This window comes from Thalassophryne amazonica, chromosome 3, assembly GCF_902500255.1.
Source record: "Thalassophryne amazonica chromosome 3, fThaAma1.1, whole genome shotgun sequence".
Lineage (NCBI taxonomy): Eukaryota > Metazoa > Chordata > Actinopteri > Batrachoidiformes > Batrachoididae > Thalassophryne > Thalassophryne amazonica.
In genome coordinates this window covers 108,114,592-108,130,100 of record NC_047105.1, presented here as the reverse complement: position 1 = coordinate 108,130,100, position 15,509 = coordinate 108,114,592, and the positions used below count along the sequence as shown (strand labels likewise).

Genomic DNA, 15,509 nt, shown 5'->3' with positions numbered 1-15,509 from the left:
CCTCACAAAACATGAAATATGTTGGTTTCATACAGTCTGCAGTTACAGAAACAGAAGACAAAGTAAATGTCAGGATCATTACGTGTCCATCACCACCACATTTTGAAAAACTATAAGACCACAGGCCATGCATTATTTATGTTTTGTCTTTTAGTGAAGTTTTTTATTATTATTATTATTATTATTATTTTAATTTGGATTAAGGCAATAAGTGTCTCCCTGTATTACCACAGATAAACTGTTTCTGTTGCCACATCTTCTGAAATAAAACTGCAGAACACTAAAGCCTAAAAACTAAAATAAGGAAAGTAGATGTGATAAATATTTAAAATGAATCTCAGTCCCAGAAAATGATGAAATGTAATTATTTTTCGATTTCAGCTGCAATTCTTATGTTGGAATATTAAAGTTAAAGTACTTACAAACAAAAGAAGTATGACAGGTTTTTATTAAGTGACAAGTCAGAGCAAAGTATATGTGATAAATATTTAATTTGAATCTCACTCACAGGTTGTCCGGACAACCAGCTTTTCCTTTAGGACAAGTAAACTGCCAGGCTTACTTGTCCTATGGACAAGTACACTAAAAAACTTAATGTCAATGCCTGGTTGTGGTAAATTATTATATATACTCAACAAAAGTATAAACGCAACACTTTTGGTTTTGCTCCCATTTTGTATGAGATGAACTCAAAGATCTAAAACTTTTTCCACATACACAATATCACCATTTCCCTCAAATATTGTTCACAAACCAGTCTAAATCTGTGATAGTGAGCACTTCTCCTTTGCTGAGATAATCCATCCCACCTCACAGGTGTGCCATATCAAGATGCTGATTAGACACCATGATTAGTGCACAGGTGTGCCTTAGACTGTCCACAATAAAAGGCCACTCTGAAAGGTGCAGTTTTATCACACAGCACAATGCCACAGATGTCGCAAGATTTGAGGAGCGTGCAATTGGCATACTGACAGCAGGAAGGCCACTCTGAAAGGTGCAGTTTTGTTTTATTGGGGGGGGGGGGGGGGAGATACCAGTCAGTATCTGGTGTGACCACCATTTGCCTCATGCAGTGCAACACATCTCCTTCGCATCATCCGTGAAGAGAACACCTCTCCAACGTGCCAAACGCCAGCGAATATGAGCATTTGCCCACTCAAGTCGGTTACGAGGACGAACAGGAGTCAGGTCGAGACCCCAATGAGGATGACGAGCATGCAGATGAGCTTCCCTGAGACGGTTTCTGACAGTTTGTGCAGAAATTCTTTGGTTATGCAAACCGATTGTTTCAGCAGCTGTCCGAGTGGCTGGTCTCAGACGATCTTGGAGGTGAACATGCTGGATGTGGAGGTCCTGGGCTGGTGTGGTTACACGTGGTCTGCAGTTGTGAGGCTGGTTGGATGTACTGCCAAATTCTCTGAAACGCCTTTGGAGACGGCTTATGGTAGAGAAATGAACATTCAATACACGAGCAACAGCTCTGGTTGACATTCCTGCTGTCAGCATGCCAATTGCACACTCCCTCAAATCTTGCGACATCTGTGGCATTGTGCTGTGTGATAAAACTGCACCTTTCAGAGTGGCCTTTTATTGTGGACAGTCTAAGGCACACCTGTGCACTAATCATGGTGTCTAATCAGCATCTTGATATGGCACACCTGTGAGGTGGGATGGATTATCTCAGCAAAGGAGAAGTGCTCACTATCACAGATTTAGACTGGTTTGTGAACAATATTTGAGGGAAATGGTGATATTGTGTATGTGGAAAAAGTTTTAGATCTTTGAGTTCATCTCATACAAAATGGGAGCAAAACCAAAGTGTTGCGTTTATATTTTTGTTGAGTGTACATCTCCACAGGCTTCTATGCGCACAAATAATTTTTATTCTGAATATTTCATATTAAAATGTGGGACGTGTCAGAGTTGTCGTTTATTGCCATTTCTTTTTGCTTTGGCCATTGAACCACTATCTATTGCATTAAGGTCATCTTCATTCTTTAATGGTGTTGTCCCTAACAATGTTGATCACATCATTATATGCAGATGATTTGTTATTATATGTGACTGACCCTGCATTAACCTTCTGAGTACTCTCTCCATTTTAGATAATTTCAGTTCCTTCTCAGGATATAAACTAAATCTTCAGAATGTTACCAAATTAATGCAGCAGCTCTGCAACTTAAACAAGCTGATTTGCCATTTAAGCTCTTCTGTTCTGGTATCTCGGTATTGATGTGACACGTACATTTTCAGGTCTTTTGTCGGCCAATTTTACTCCACTTATTGCCAAAACTAAATCTGATCTTCAGAGATGGAAAGCATTACTTACTTCTCTAATTGGGAGGATTAATGCTGTTAAAATGAACATTTCGCCTAAATTTCTTTGTTTAAATCGAGTACTTTATTTTTGCCAAAACACTTTCTTGATTCCTTGGATAAAATGATTAGCTCCTTTATTTGGGGTGTAAGACCTCCATGGATCAATAAATCATTGCTTAAAAGATGTATTCATAAAATACGTTGGTGGGTTGAATCTCCCAGTTTATCCTGGCGTTAAGCTGGAAGCCCATTCTTACTCCTGTTCTTCTATATTCCTCTCTGTGTCTGTTAAAAATCCTGTTGTGCTCAATACTTTAAAGACATGGTAACTATTTTGGAAAAATTTCAAATTTGTAGGTGCATCTCCGTCTTGTCCATTGTGTAATAACCATCTATTTCCCCCTTCATATTTGGAGTCTGCTTTTTCAGTGTATAAAATAAAGGCATAAAATGTCTTCTTGATTTGTAATGAGTTGGTACATTTAACAGTTTTTCCAGTTTGTCAGCTTCATATGGTCTCCCCGTAAATCATTTATTAAAGGTATATTCAGGTTAGACATTTTGTCTCAGGGGTAAAATTAGTACGTGCATGTGCTAGTTTGTGCATGAATTATTCGAGCGGTGCAGATAATTTTATACTGCACTAGCACTGTTGCAAGTAACTTTATCCAAGTTTTATCAACTATAAGCACCAGTAGAATGAACCAATAAAGGAATAAATAAGGAAAATACAATTTCCAGTGTGTTGTCTTCGTCTTCCCTGCATTTTATGACTCTCACACACGGAGCGAGTTGCTGTGCTCTATTTGTTGTGGAAAGCTGACAAACGTCACCAGCAGCACCGTCCCTGGGTTCACAACATCCTCATGAGATGTTCCCAATTCGGGGAGTTTCATTATTTGTTGCAGGAGCTACAGCAAATAACTGGAGCTGCAGGAGCTCCAGTTTGAGGACCTCCTGTCCCGTTCGCGCACGCACATGGAAACAAAGAAAAGAAAAGGAAAAAAAACCTGGCTGCCGCTGCGGTTCCTCGCTCTCTCTCCCCTCAAACTCTGTCATCATTGTGTTATAAACCAGTCACCATTGGTTTTATTATACATCTGTGTACTTAATAAATAAAATAATCTTCACGTACGATTCATTCGCGCACGTACGTGAAAAAAAAAAAAAAAACTGGCTGCCGCTGCTGCTGCTCTCCCCTCAAACTCTCCCCAGAGAGGAAGAGTCTGACACATCAGAGGAGTTTTAAGGTTGATATAAGACTGACTTTTGGTTGTGCAAGTAACTTTTTTTTGGTGCAAGTAATTTTTTTGTTACTAGCACCAGTGCAAGTAGGTTAAAAAATGTATTTCGACCCCTGTGTCTCTAGGTCTTTCTCTAATTTTACCATGTTACCTCATATACCATCATGGGAGAGCTTGCTTTTTTCCTAGACATATTGAAGAGGGGTTGTTTCAGGAATTTATAATTGCATCTTTGGATCTTTGTGATCAATCAAACTCCAAATTAAGAACTGCTTGGGAAGGGGAGCTTAGGGCCCTGTCCCACTGGCGTTTAGGAGGATTTGCGTATGAAATGAGGAGACAAAAGCTGAGCGTCCGCAACAAAGGTGGGCGGAAATGACAAATGTCCCGGGGTGGATCAGCGAATACATGAGGAAGAAAAGCGGATATAACAGGGAACAGAAGCGAAGGCGACCATGGAGGCGCCCCCATGAGGGGCACAGCGGCCGTGATGCACTCGCTTCATCCGTGCCCACTCTGTCTGCATTAGAGGATGACATTTTTCGGGAATTCCCGTGGGTCACGTGATTCTTGCGGGATTCCCGCGGGATGGGAGTCAAAATTTTATCAATCCCGTGATTGGGATGGGACTGGAATAAAAATGAACGGGAGTGGGAATGCCAAAAATAGATGATGATTTTCAACTATTTAATGCTGCGTGCACACCGGGCGCGATCAGACGCTACAAATTCGCAGGGGTCGCGTGGCGACGGACGCGCCTCCTTCGCCCGGTGCTTTTGCTGCGAAAATTCGTCCCGGTGCATCATCAAATAGGAGGAGCTTCCATTCCGCTCACCGGCTCCGGCTGTCAGTCAAGTTAACATGACGGACCTTGATCACACGGAGCAAGTTGTGAAAAGCTCCCAATACAGAGAGTATCATTATTTGCTGCAGGAGCTGCGTCTGGATGACGGCTGCTTTCAGCGGTCCTTCCGCCTCTACAGGACCCAGTTTGAGGACCAACTGTCCTGTTCACGCGTGCACATGTAAACAATAAAAAAAAAAAAAAAAAAGAAACTCCGCTGCTTGCTGCAGCTCGCTCTTCCACCAAAAAGCTCTGTCATAATTGTGTTTAGAAACCAGTCACCATTTGTTCTATTATACATCTGTGTAGTTAATAAGTAAAATAATTTCCATTCGCTTGCGCGCACACGTAACATAAAAAGAAAAAGAAACTCCACTCCTGCTGCTGCAGGGCTGCTGCTCGCTCCAAAAACTCTGTCATAATTGTGAAATAAAGCACAAAAGAGACATAGGTCCTGCTCACAGGCTGCTACCAGATACAGGACATGTTCACATCTTCAGTCAAACTCCAGACATCTCCACGTCACTACATATTCAGTCCCTGATTGATCATCACGGCGCGAGACATACGGGAGTGGGACTGATTTTGAGTGGGAACGGGATGGGATTGGGAGTCATCTTTACTCCAGTCCAGGATTGGGACAGGATGGGATTTTTTTTTCTGGGAGCGGGATGGGACGGGAGTGAAAATCCACTCCCGTGTCATGCTCTAGTCTGCATGCGCGACATACCATTTGCGACCGTGATGTGGCCGTGCTGGGCATGCGTCATATCTGTTTTGCACGCTGTCCCGGCCCGCCGCCAAGCTGCGCCAACTCGTCGGTTGCGGATATCAGCGGATGACAGGGGATATGCGGCGCGTTGGTTGTGTATGTTCTGCGTATGTCTTCAGTATGTGTTCAGACAGTGATGCGGATCTCATCCGCAGGAGGATTTTTGAGCCGCTCAAAAATCCTGGCTGCGGACATGCGTGCCTCTGCGGATGATCACGGACATGTTCGGATGGCGGCCGACTCATACAGGAATGTTACTGCGGTTGTTTGGCGGATGTGGGCCACTTTTGTGCACATTCCATCCACAAATCCTCCTAAACGCCAGTGGGACAGGGCCCTTAGTGAGGAATGGTGGGTTTGAGTTGGTTGCTGGTGAGATAAGTACAGTTTCGTCTTGTGCTCACCTCACACTCATACAGTTTAAAGTCATTCATAGAGTCTATTTTTCAAAGTTAAGACTGTCTGCAATCTACCTGGAGGTAAAGGATAAATGTTTGAACCCACACTGCCACTTGAGCCACATGTTTTTCCTCTGCCCCCGGTCACAACATTTTTGGTCAAGTTATTTTTGCATTCTTTCTACTATACTGGGACTTGCAGCCTTGACTTGCAGCCTTGTCCGTTATTTGCCATTTTTGGGCCCCCAGATCTTTACAAAAATAAATTATTATTTTTTTCCTCTCTACTTGCCAGACAATGTATTCTTCTGCTGTGGCAGTTCTCCAACCCTCCCTCTATTTCACAGTGGCTCCAGGATATTATGTTTTTCCTCAAACTTGAAAAAACAAAACAAAAAACAAATATAGTGAGGATCACCACTTTGTGAACAACTGCGTGAAAAAAAGTCCAACAGTTTAAGAAAATGCTTCTCAATGTTCAACTGCAAGGAGTTTAGGGATTCCATCATCTACAGTCCATAATATACTCAGAAGACTCAGAGAATCTGGAGAACTTTCTATATGCAAGTGGCAAGGCTGAAAACCAACAATGAATGCCCGTGACCTTCGATCCCTCAGGCTGCACTGCATTAAAAACTGACAACATTGTGTAAAGGATCTTACTGCTAGAACTACAAGTGCAAGTTAAAACTGTACCATGCAAAGTGAAAGACATACATGAACAACATAGAAACGCCGCTGCCTTCTCTGGGCCTGAGCTCATTTGAAATGGACAGACACAAAGTGGAAAAGTGTGCTGTGGTCTGATGAGTCCACATTTCAAATTGTTTTTGGAAATCATGGACGTCGTGTCCTCCGGACAAAAGAGGAAAAAGACCATCCAGATTGTTACCAGTTCAAAAGCCAGCATCTGTGATGGTATGGGGGTGTGGAGCGACACATGCTACCATCCAAGTAACGTCTTTTTCAGGGACGTCCCTGCTTATTTCAGCAAGACAATGCCAAGCCACATTCTGCACATGTTACAACAGCGTGGCTTTGTAGTAAAAGAGTGCGGGTACTAGACCGGCCTGCCTGCAGTCCAGACCTGTCGCCCATTATGAGGCGCAAAATACGACAACGGAGACCCCGGACTGTTGAACAACTGAAGTCTTACATCAAGCAAGAATGGGAAAGAATTCCAACTACAAAGCTTCAACAAATAGTGTCCTCAGTTCCCAAACGCTTATTGAGTGTTATTAGAAGGAAAGGTGATGTAACACAGTGGTAAACATACCACTGTCCCAGCTTTTTTGAAATGTGTTGCAGGCATCCATTTCAAAATGAGCAAATATTTGCACAAAAACAATAAAGTTTATCAGTTTGAACATTAAATATCTTGTCTTTGTGGTTTATTCAATTGAATATAGGTTGAAGAGGATTTGCAAATCATTGTATTCTGTTTTTATTTACATTTTACACAACGTCCCAACTTCATTGGAATTGGGGTTGTACTTTCTATGCTCACTGAGCCGGGGTAGCTGGGTGTTTTTTGTCTCAACGTGTTTCCTTTTGTAATTGTGTTGTTTTTTTTTGTTTGTTTGTTTAAAATATATAAAAATGAAAATATAACTTTATACTGCCATCATTGTACCATTTATTGTGGTTTTCAATAAAAAGATTTGGGAAAAGAGAACACAGAATTAACCGCTGTGAAACAATGATAAAGTAACAGTTTACTTCTGTGATTCAGTACATTTCTATGCAGAAACCTATTTGTCTCACTCACAAGTACACCTGCTCCTAATTCATCATCAATCTAGCATTCACTTACCATCCAGCAGGTGGCGGGTGCATCCATGAGGTATTACATAAGCAGAACAAAGTTGCTTTTTCAATGGATCTGGTACATCAAAGCTCACCAGGTGTGGAAGCATTTGTACTCATTATATGGCCTTCTAATCTGTTGAATTACAAGATGATAGCCTTTACCGTTTTTGAGTTATCATGTTATCAAACTGGAGGGCACAGACCTCTCTGTTCATTCAGTGAATTTTAGAAGGTATTTGATCTGGATATTCTAATGCCAAGAACTAAAAAGAAAGCACTGTTGTGTAGCACAATAATGCTAGGTTGACACAGAGGACTACATGTCACTGCGCCAAAAAACCTCTACTCACGTGGATTACCTCCAATTATCTTTGCTGTGCCAGCCAAAAGCAGTGCTACTCACAGATGGCCATAGATAGTATAACAGGTTCTGGGAAAGTTAATGTATCTGTGACTGATACAGCGGATCTTGTCCGTTTTACGAGGTCTGTCCATAAGTATCGTACCTTTTTATTTTTTTCAAAAACTATATGGATTTCATTCATATGTTTTTACGTCAGACATGCTTGAACCCTCGTGCACATGCGTGAGTTTTTCCACGCCTGTCAGTGACGTCATTCGCCTGTGAGCACGCCTTGTGGAAGGAGTGGTCCCGCCCCCTCGTCGGATTTTCATTGTCTGGAAATGGTGGAATGAAAAGGACTTTTTTTTCCATCAGAATTTTTTCAGAAACTGTTAGAGACTGGCACCTGGAAACCATTCGAAAAATTTATCTGGCTTTCAGTGAAAATTTTACGGGCTTCACAGAGAATAAGGACTTTAACTACAGGTTTAAGGACCCCTTTAAAGACGGTCGGTGCGCCGCGCTGCGAGCTGCGACGTTGTGGCACAAACCACTGGATCATTTCTAAGCTGATGGCTCTGTGGATACGAGACCATCGTGTGCTCTTTCTCTGGTTATCACAAGACCTGGACATCAGCCATTTTCCGGCAGATTTCATTTTTAACAAGAGATTTTGTCATGGAAAGCCGCGCGGAGGCTTCGCGCGTCACGACCGATTCGCTGATGAAACAAGACAAAGGAACACCTCCGTTTCGGAGTGTTAGAGGACAAGTTGGGACATGTCCAGCTCTCCACAAGTTCTTTTATACTCACTCGACTGGTAAGCACTGAAAGCTGAGATAGACATGAGATAAACCTGTAGTTAAAGTCCTTATTCTCTGTGAAGCCCGTAAAATTTTCACTGAAAGCCAGATCAATTTTTCGAATGGTTTCCAGGTGCCAGTCTCTAACAGCTTCTGAAAAAATTCTGATGGAAAAAAAGTCCTTTTCATTCCGCCATTTCCAGACAATGAAAATCTGACGAGGGGGCGGGACCACTCCTTCCACAAGGCGTGCTCACATGCGAATGACGTCACTGACAGGCGTGGAAAAACTCACGCATGCGCACGAGGGTTCAAGCATGTCTGACGTAAAAACATATGAATGAAATCCATATAGTTTTTGAAAAAAATAAAAAGGTACGATACTTTATGGACAGACCTCGTATACATATAGCGGATAATGTCCATTTTAAACACATAAATCGGCTTTTGTCCGTTTTAAACACATATATCGGATTTTGTCCATTTTATACATATAGCGGATTTTGTCCATTATATACATATAGCGAATTTTGTCCGTTTTAAACATATAGCAGATTCTGTCCGTTTTAAACATATAGCGGATTTTGTCCGTTTTAAACATATAGCGGATTTTGTCCATTTTATACATATAACAAATTTTGTCCATTTTATACATATAGCGGATTTTGTCCGTTTTAAACATATAGCGGATTTTGTCCATTTTATACATATAACAAATTTTGTCCATTTTATACATATAACAGATTTTGTCCATTTTAAACATACAGTGGATTTTGTCTGTTTTATACATACAGCAGATTTTGATTATAATGGACAAAATTAGCTGGTCCACCTGAATCCATTATATGTGAGTTTTACTGTATTTGTGCCGAATGTGGTGCTTGCATCACCATTTCAATCAATCAATCAACTTTTTTCTTGTATAGCGCCAAATCACAACAAACAGTTGCCCCAAGGCGCTCCACATTGCAAGGCAAGGCCATACAATAATTATGAAACACAGTCTACGTCTAAAGCAACATAACCAAGGGATGGTCCAGGGTCACCCGATCCAGCCCTAACTATAAGCCTTAGCGAAAAGGAAAGTTTTAAGCCTAATCTTAAAAGTAGAGAGGGTATCTGTCTCCCTGATCTGAATTGGGAGCTGGTTCCACAGGAGAGGAGCCTGAAAGCTGAAGGCTCTGCCTCCCATTCTACTCTTACAAACCCTAGGAACTACAAGTAAGCCCGCAGTCTGAGAGCGAAGCGCTCTAATGGGGTAATATGGTACTACGAGGTCCCTAAGATAAGATGGGACCTGATTATTCAAAACCTTATAAGTAAGAAGAAGAATTTTAAATTCTATTCTAGCATTAACAGGAAGCCAATGAAGGGAGGCCAACACGGGTGAGATATGCTCTCTCCTGCTAGTCCCCGTCAGTACTCTAGCTGCAGCATTCTGAACCAACTGAAGGCTTTTTAGGGAACTTTTAGGACAACCTGATAATAATGAATTACAATAGTCCAGCCTAGAGGAAATAAATGCATGAATTAGTTTTTCAGCATCACTCTGAGACAAGACCTTTCTGATTTTAGAGATATTGCGTAAATGCAAAAAGGCAGTCCTACATATTTGTTTAATATGCGCTTTGAATGACATATCCTGATCAAAAATAACTCCAAGATTTCTCACAGTATTACTAGAGATCAGGGAAATGCCATCCAGAGTAACGATCTGGTTAGACACCATGCTTCTAAGATTTGTGGGGCCAAGTACAATAACTTCAGTTTTATCTGAGTTTAAAAGCAGGAAATTAGAGGTCATCCATGTCTTTATGTCTGTAAGACAATCCTGCAGTTTAGCTAATTGGTGCGTATCCTCTGGCTTCATGGATAGATAAAGCTGGGTATCATCTGCGTAACAATGAAAATTTAAGCAATACCGTCTAATAATACTGCCCAAGGGAAGCATGTATAAAGTGAATAAAATTGGTCCTAGCACAGAACCTTGTGGAACTCCATAATTAACTTTAGTCTGTGAAGAAGATTCCCCATTTACATGAACAAACTGTAATCTATTAGACAAATATGATTCAAACCACCGCAGCGCAATGCCTTTAATACCTATGACATGCTCTAATCTCTGTAATAAAATTTATGGTCAACAGTATCAAAAGCAGCACTGAGGTCCAACAGAACAAGCACAGAGATAAGTCCACTGTCCGAAGCCATAAGAAGATCATTTGTAACCTTCACTAATGCTGTTTCTGTACTATGATGAATTCTAAAACCTGACTGAAACTCTTCAAATAGACCATTCCTCTGCAGGTGATCAGTTAGCTGTTTACAACTACCCTCTCAAGAATCTTTGAGAGAAAAGGAAGGTTGGAGATTGGCCTATAATTAGCTAAGATAGCTGGGTCAAGTGATGGCTTTTTAAGTAATGGTTTAATTACTGCCACCTTAAAGGCCTGTGGTACATAACCAACTAACAAAGATAGATTGATCATATTTAAGATTGAAGCATTAAATAATGGTAGGACTTCCTTGAGCAGCCTGGCAGGAATGGGGTCTAATAAGCATGTTGATGGTTTGGATGAAGTAACTAATGAAAATAACTCAGACAGAACAATCGGAGAGAAAGAGTCTAACCAAATACCGGCATCACTGAAAGCAGCCAAAGATAACGATACATCTTTGGGATGGTTATGAGTAATTTTTTCTCTAATAGTCAAAATTTTGTTAGCAAAGAAAGTCATGAAGTCATTAGTAGTTAAAGTTAATGGAATACTCAGCTCAATAGAGCTCTGACTCTTTGTCAGCCTGGCTACAGTGCTGAAAAGAAACCTGGGTTGTTCTTATTTTCTTCAATTAGTGATGAGTAGAAAGATGTCCTAGCTTCACGAAGGGCTTTCTTATAGAGCAACAAACTCTTTTTCCAGGCTAAGTGAAGATCTTCTAAATTAGTGAGACGCCATTTCCTCTCCAACTTACGGGTTATCTGCTTTAAGCTACGAGTTTGTGAGTTATACCACGGAGTCAGACACTTCTGATTTAAAGCTCTCTTTTTCAGAGGAGCTACAGCATCCAAAGTTGTCTTCAATGAGGATGTAAAACTATTGACAAGATACTCTAACTCCCTTACAGAGTTTAGGTAGCTACTCTGCTCTGTGTTGGTATATGACATTAGAGAACATAAAGAAGGAATCATATCCTTAAACCTAGTTACAGCGCTTTCTGAAAGACTTCTAGTGTAATGAAACTTATTCCCCACTGCAGGGTAGTCCATCAGGGTAAATGTAAATGTTATTAAAAAATGATCAGACAAAAGGGAGTTTTCAGGGAATACTGTTAAGTCTTCTATTTCCATACCATAAGTCAGAACAAGATCTAAAATATGATTAAAGTGGTGGGTGGACTCATTTACTTTTTGAGCAAAGCCGATAGAGTCTAATAATAGATTAAATGCAGTGTTGAGGCTGTCATTCTCAGCATCTGTGTGGATGTTAAAATCGCCCACTATAATTATCTTATCTGAGCTAAGCACTAAGTCAGACAAAAGGTCTGAAAATTCACAGAGAAACTCACAGTAACGACCAGGTGGACGATAGATAATAACAAATAAAACTGGTTTTTGGGACTTCCAATTTGGATGGACAAGACTAAGAGACAAGCTTTCAAATGAATTAAAGCTCTGTCTAGGTTTTTGATTAATTAATAAGCTGGAATGGAAGATTGCTGCTAATCCTCCGCCCCGGCCCGTGCTACGAGCATTCTGACAGTTAGTGTGACTCGGGGGTGTTGACTCATTTAAACTAACATATTCATCCTGCTGTAACCAAGTTTCTGTTAGGCAGAATAAATCAATACGTTGATCAATTATTATATCATTTACCAACAGGGACTTAGAAGAAAGAGACCTAATGTTTAATAGACCACATTTAACTGTTTTAGTCTGTGGTGCAATTGAAGGTGCTATATTATTTTTTCTTTTTGAATTTTTATGCTTAAATAGATTTTTGCTAGTTATTGGTGGTCTGGGAGCAGGCACCGTCTCTACGGGGATGGGGTAATAGGGGGATGGCAGGGGGAGAGAAGCTGCAGAGAGGTGTATAAGACCACAGCTCTGCCTCCTGGTCCCAACGCTAGACAGTCACAGTTTGGAGGATCCCAAAAAATTGGCCAGATTTCTAGAAATGAGAGCTGCTCCCTCTAAAGTGGGATGGATGCCGTCTCTCCATTTGAAAGATTGTTTCAGTTATCTGCTGCACTAACTTCCCATCCTCACCACGGTCTATGCTACAAGGCCCCCACTTGTGTGATTCACCAGCCCAGGATGAACAATTAGTTCCCCCTGTACCTTTGTGTAATCCCACAGGATCAGTGGGTCAAAGGAGAGACCTCCAAGGTACAACAAGAACCAGGATGAGCCAGAGGGCCAGAGTTGCTACAGCAGTGTGTCAAAAAAGAAAAAGAAAAAACAAAACCATGGGGTTCACATGTTTATATACAGATGGAATGTGGTGGTTCTGCTTGTTATTAACATTTGCTCACATGCCTCTCGTGCTTGCAGAGTGAAGCTCTCACTCACAGAGATTCACCGATACGTCACGCATTATAGTATTTAATAGCTGAGGATTGGGTTTGTTTTAGGAAAATTAAATGTGCACTGGAGCAGGCCAGATCAGGCAGGGTGGTGGTGAGCACACACGAAGACATTAAGACGGCCACAGTGGCCTTGCGCCAGGGGAAACACAAGTGGCATGCCTGGAATCTGGCTTGGAGGGGAAAGACAGTGGTTTGGATGAGGCCACAACACCAAGCACATGTTGGGTTCTCTGAATGACTTACTGTTCGGGGTCGTCTACACCAATAACATGAGCAGGACGCGGAAAATGTTACGCTCAGTATATAAGTGACCATTCTCCCCATTTGGTAGTGATTTGCTTAAATAGCTGAGCACGGTTCACAGGCAACCGTATGGAAAACGTGGTACACATGGAATGTTCAGATAAGTGAAAATGAAAACAAAAAAAGCCTGAGTGGTCAAAAGTCAAAATAATCCTATGGGTTCTCGGGCAGAAGCATTTGAAAGTCATTACGGCTGACTGTGCCACATGCTGAGATAACTACCACATTTCCCCACTTTTCTCTTGATTATGTGAGAGACTAATGATTAAAACCAAATCATGTTCCAGAATTACTGTATCGGCTACTGCAGTCTGCAGTCATACTCAGGCTTACCTCTGTGATTCTTTGCTGCCATCTGTGCTGTTTTCGGTGGTGTTGCCATCTCCCTGTGATCTGTTGTCCACTGCCGGCACCGGCTGAGGGTTCGCAGCCTCCTCACTGGTCTCTTGGGGTCGAGGGATAGTGGTGTCTACATCATGCTCCAGCGCAGGGGCGCAGCCTGCTTGGCTCCCAACACTGCTGTTACTCCCAGTGGTCCCATGGTGGTGCTTTTCCATGGCTGCTCCTGCCCGCCTTGCCTCATTGCCACGTTTCATGGCCTGCAACTGCGAGAGAGGGACTATATCGGCTCCTTGGGGTCGATGCCAGACGGTGCGGCACCCAGTGGAGTTGTAATAGTAGAAACGACCACTGTGAGGGTCAAACAGCTCCCACCACTGGTTACCGTCTGCCTGGCGTACGGGAACTCCAGTTGGGGGATCCCAGCCGCATTCGCCAGTGGTCAAGTTCACATACATACGCTCACGAGAGCGTGGCTCCAAGATCTCCACCCAATCAGAACTGAGTGAGAAGAAAGAAGACAAATTATAATTTATTTATATTTTACAGCTTAAAATAGCAACAGATCATTTATTTAATTTATTAAAAGGACATCATCACACCTGAGTACTCATCAAGCTGACAAGATGTAAACAACTCACACTGTTTGAACGAGTGAAAAGCCTGAAAATGTCAGATGGATGAAGTCCCCTACATGCATCCATCTGTCTGTGGCTGCGATGATGTCATGTCTTTGGTAGCCAAACAGAAGCAGCGAGACAGTGAGAGAATATATGTGTGTATGTGTTTGTGTGTGTGTGTGTGTGTGCATGCGCCCCCTGAATGAGGAAACAGGTGGACCGACTCAGTGAGACAACAACCATGAGGTGCTTTTACACTGCAGGGACTGAATCCTAAGTATTGTCCTATGTGACTTTGAGGTGTAATACCAGAACCAGGAATAGATCTGGACTGAGTTCCCACCAAAAAAAAAAAAAAAAAAAGAAGAAGTTGATGTTTACCTAAATGAGGAATAGGACATAAGTGTGTCTGGGCAATAAGTGCGACAGACTCAGACGACAGAGTCCAAGTCTCAGTTCTCTTTTGGCCCGTTCTATTCTTAATGTTCACATTTAATGTGTCGCTGAAGCTGAAGAGACTATTTACTTACTGGTCACTTATACTATTATTTTCCTTCTTCCTTGCCTTCTGTTGCTACACAGCTTTACAATTATAGAAAAGTAGTTGATTTCTGTTCACAAATGAGGGCTGTTATCAAGATGAGCAAATCCTTTTAAAGACCAAATTAAATTAATGTTTTTACTAGCGAGTTGCCCGTGGGGATCCACAGCAATTTTGTTAAATCTAATTTTTTTTTTAAAATGTCCAAAGTTATTTGGCAACAAGAACAAAAAATGCTTTCATAGAATGTAACAAAAAATCCTGATATAAAATATATGCTTGACAGTTATTGACAAATTTACAGTAAATCATCACATTTACAGCCAGTTTTCTTTTGACAAGTCAGGGGCTCGACACATGAACATTTCCAAGTCACTGAATATGTCTTGGACATCAGTATGGTACTGTTTGCATCTGTCTGGAGGAGCTAGATCTAAAATGGCATGGTGACTGTGGGAAAGGAAGGAAATGAGTGAGGAAAGCTACCAAGGCACTCATGACAACTCTGAAGAAGTTATAGGCATCTGTGGCTGCGATTGCATTTATTTCTGAAATGTGCAGATAAAATATAGGAATTCCAACAA

The 15,509-nt window shown here is 41.6% G+C and overlaps 1 protein-coding gene across 2 annotated transcripts in view; it reads right to left on the bottom strand.

Moving 5' to 3' along the window:
• Positions 1-15,509, bottom strand: part of zgc:92107 (uncharacterized protein LOC492329 homolog) — a 139,787-nt gene that overhangs the window by 59,736 nt on the left and 64,542 nt on the right. For both annotated transcript variants that reach the window (XM_034167252.1, XM_034167253.1), the window contains exon 2: positions 13,759-14,265. In XM_034167252.1, the coding sequence (XP_034023143.1) occupies positions 13,759-14,265 (507 nt within the window). The remainder of the gene's footprint in view (positions 1-13,758; positions 14,266-15,509) is intronic.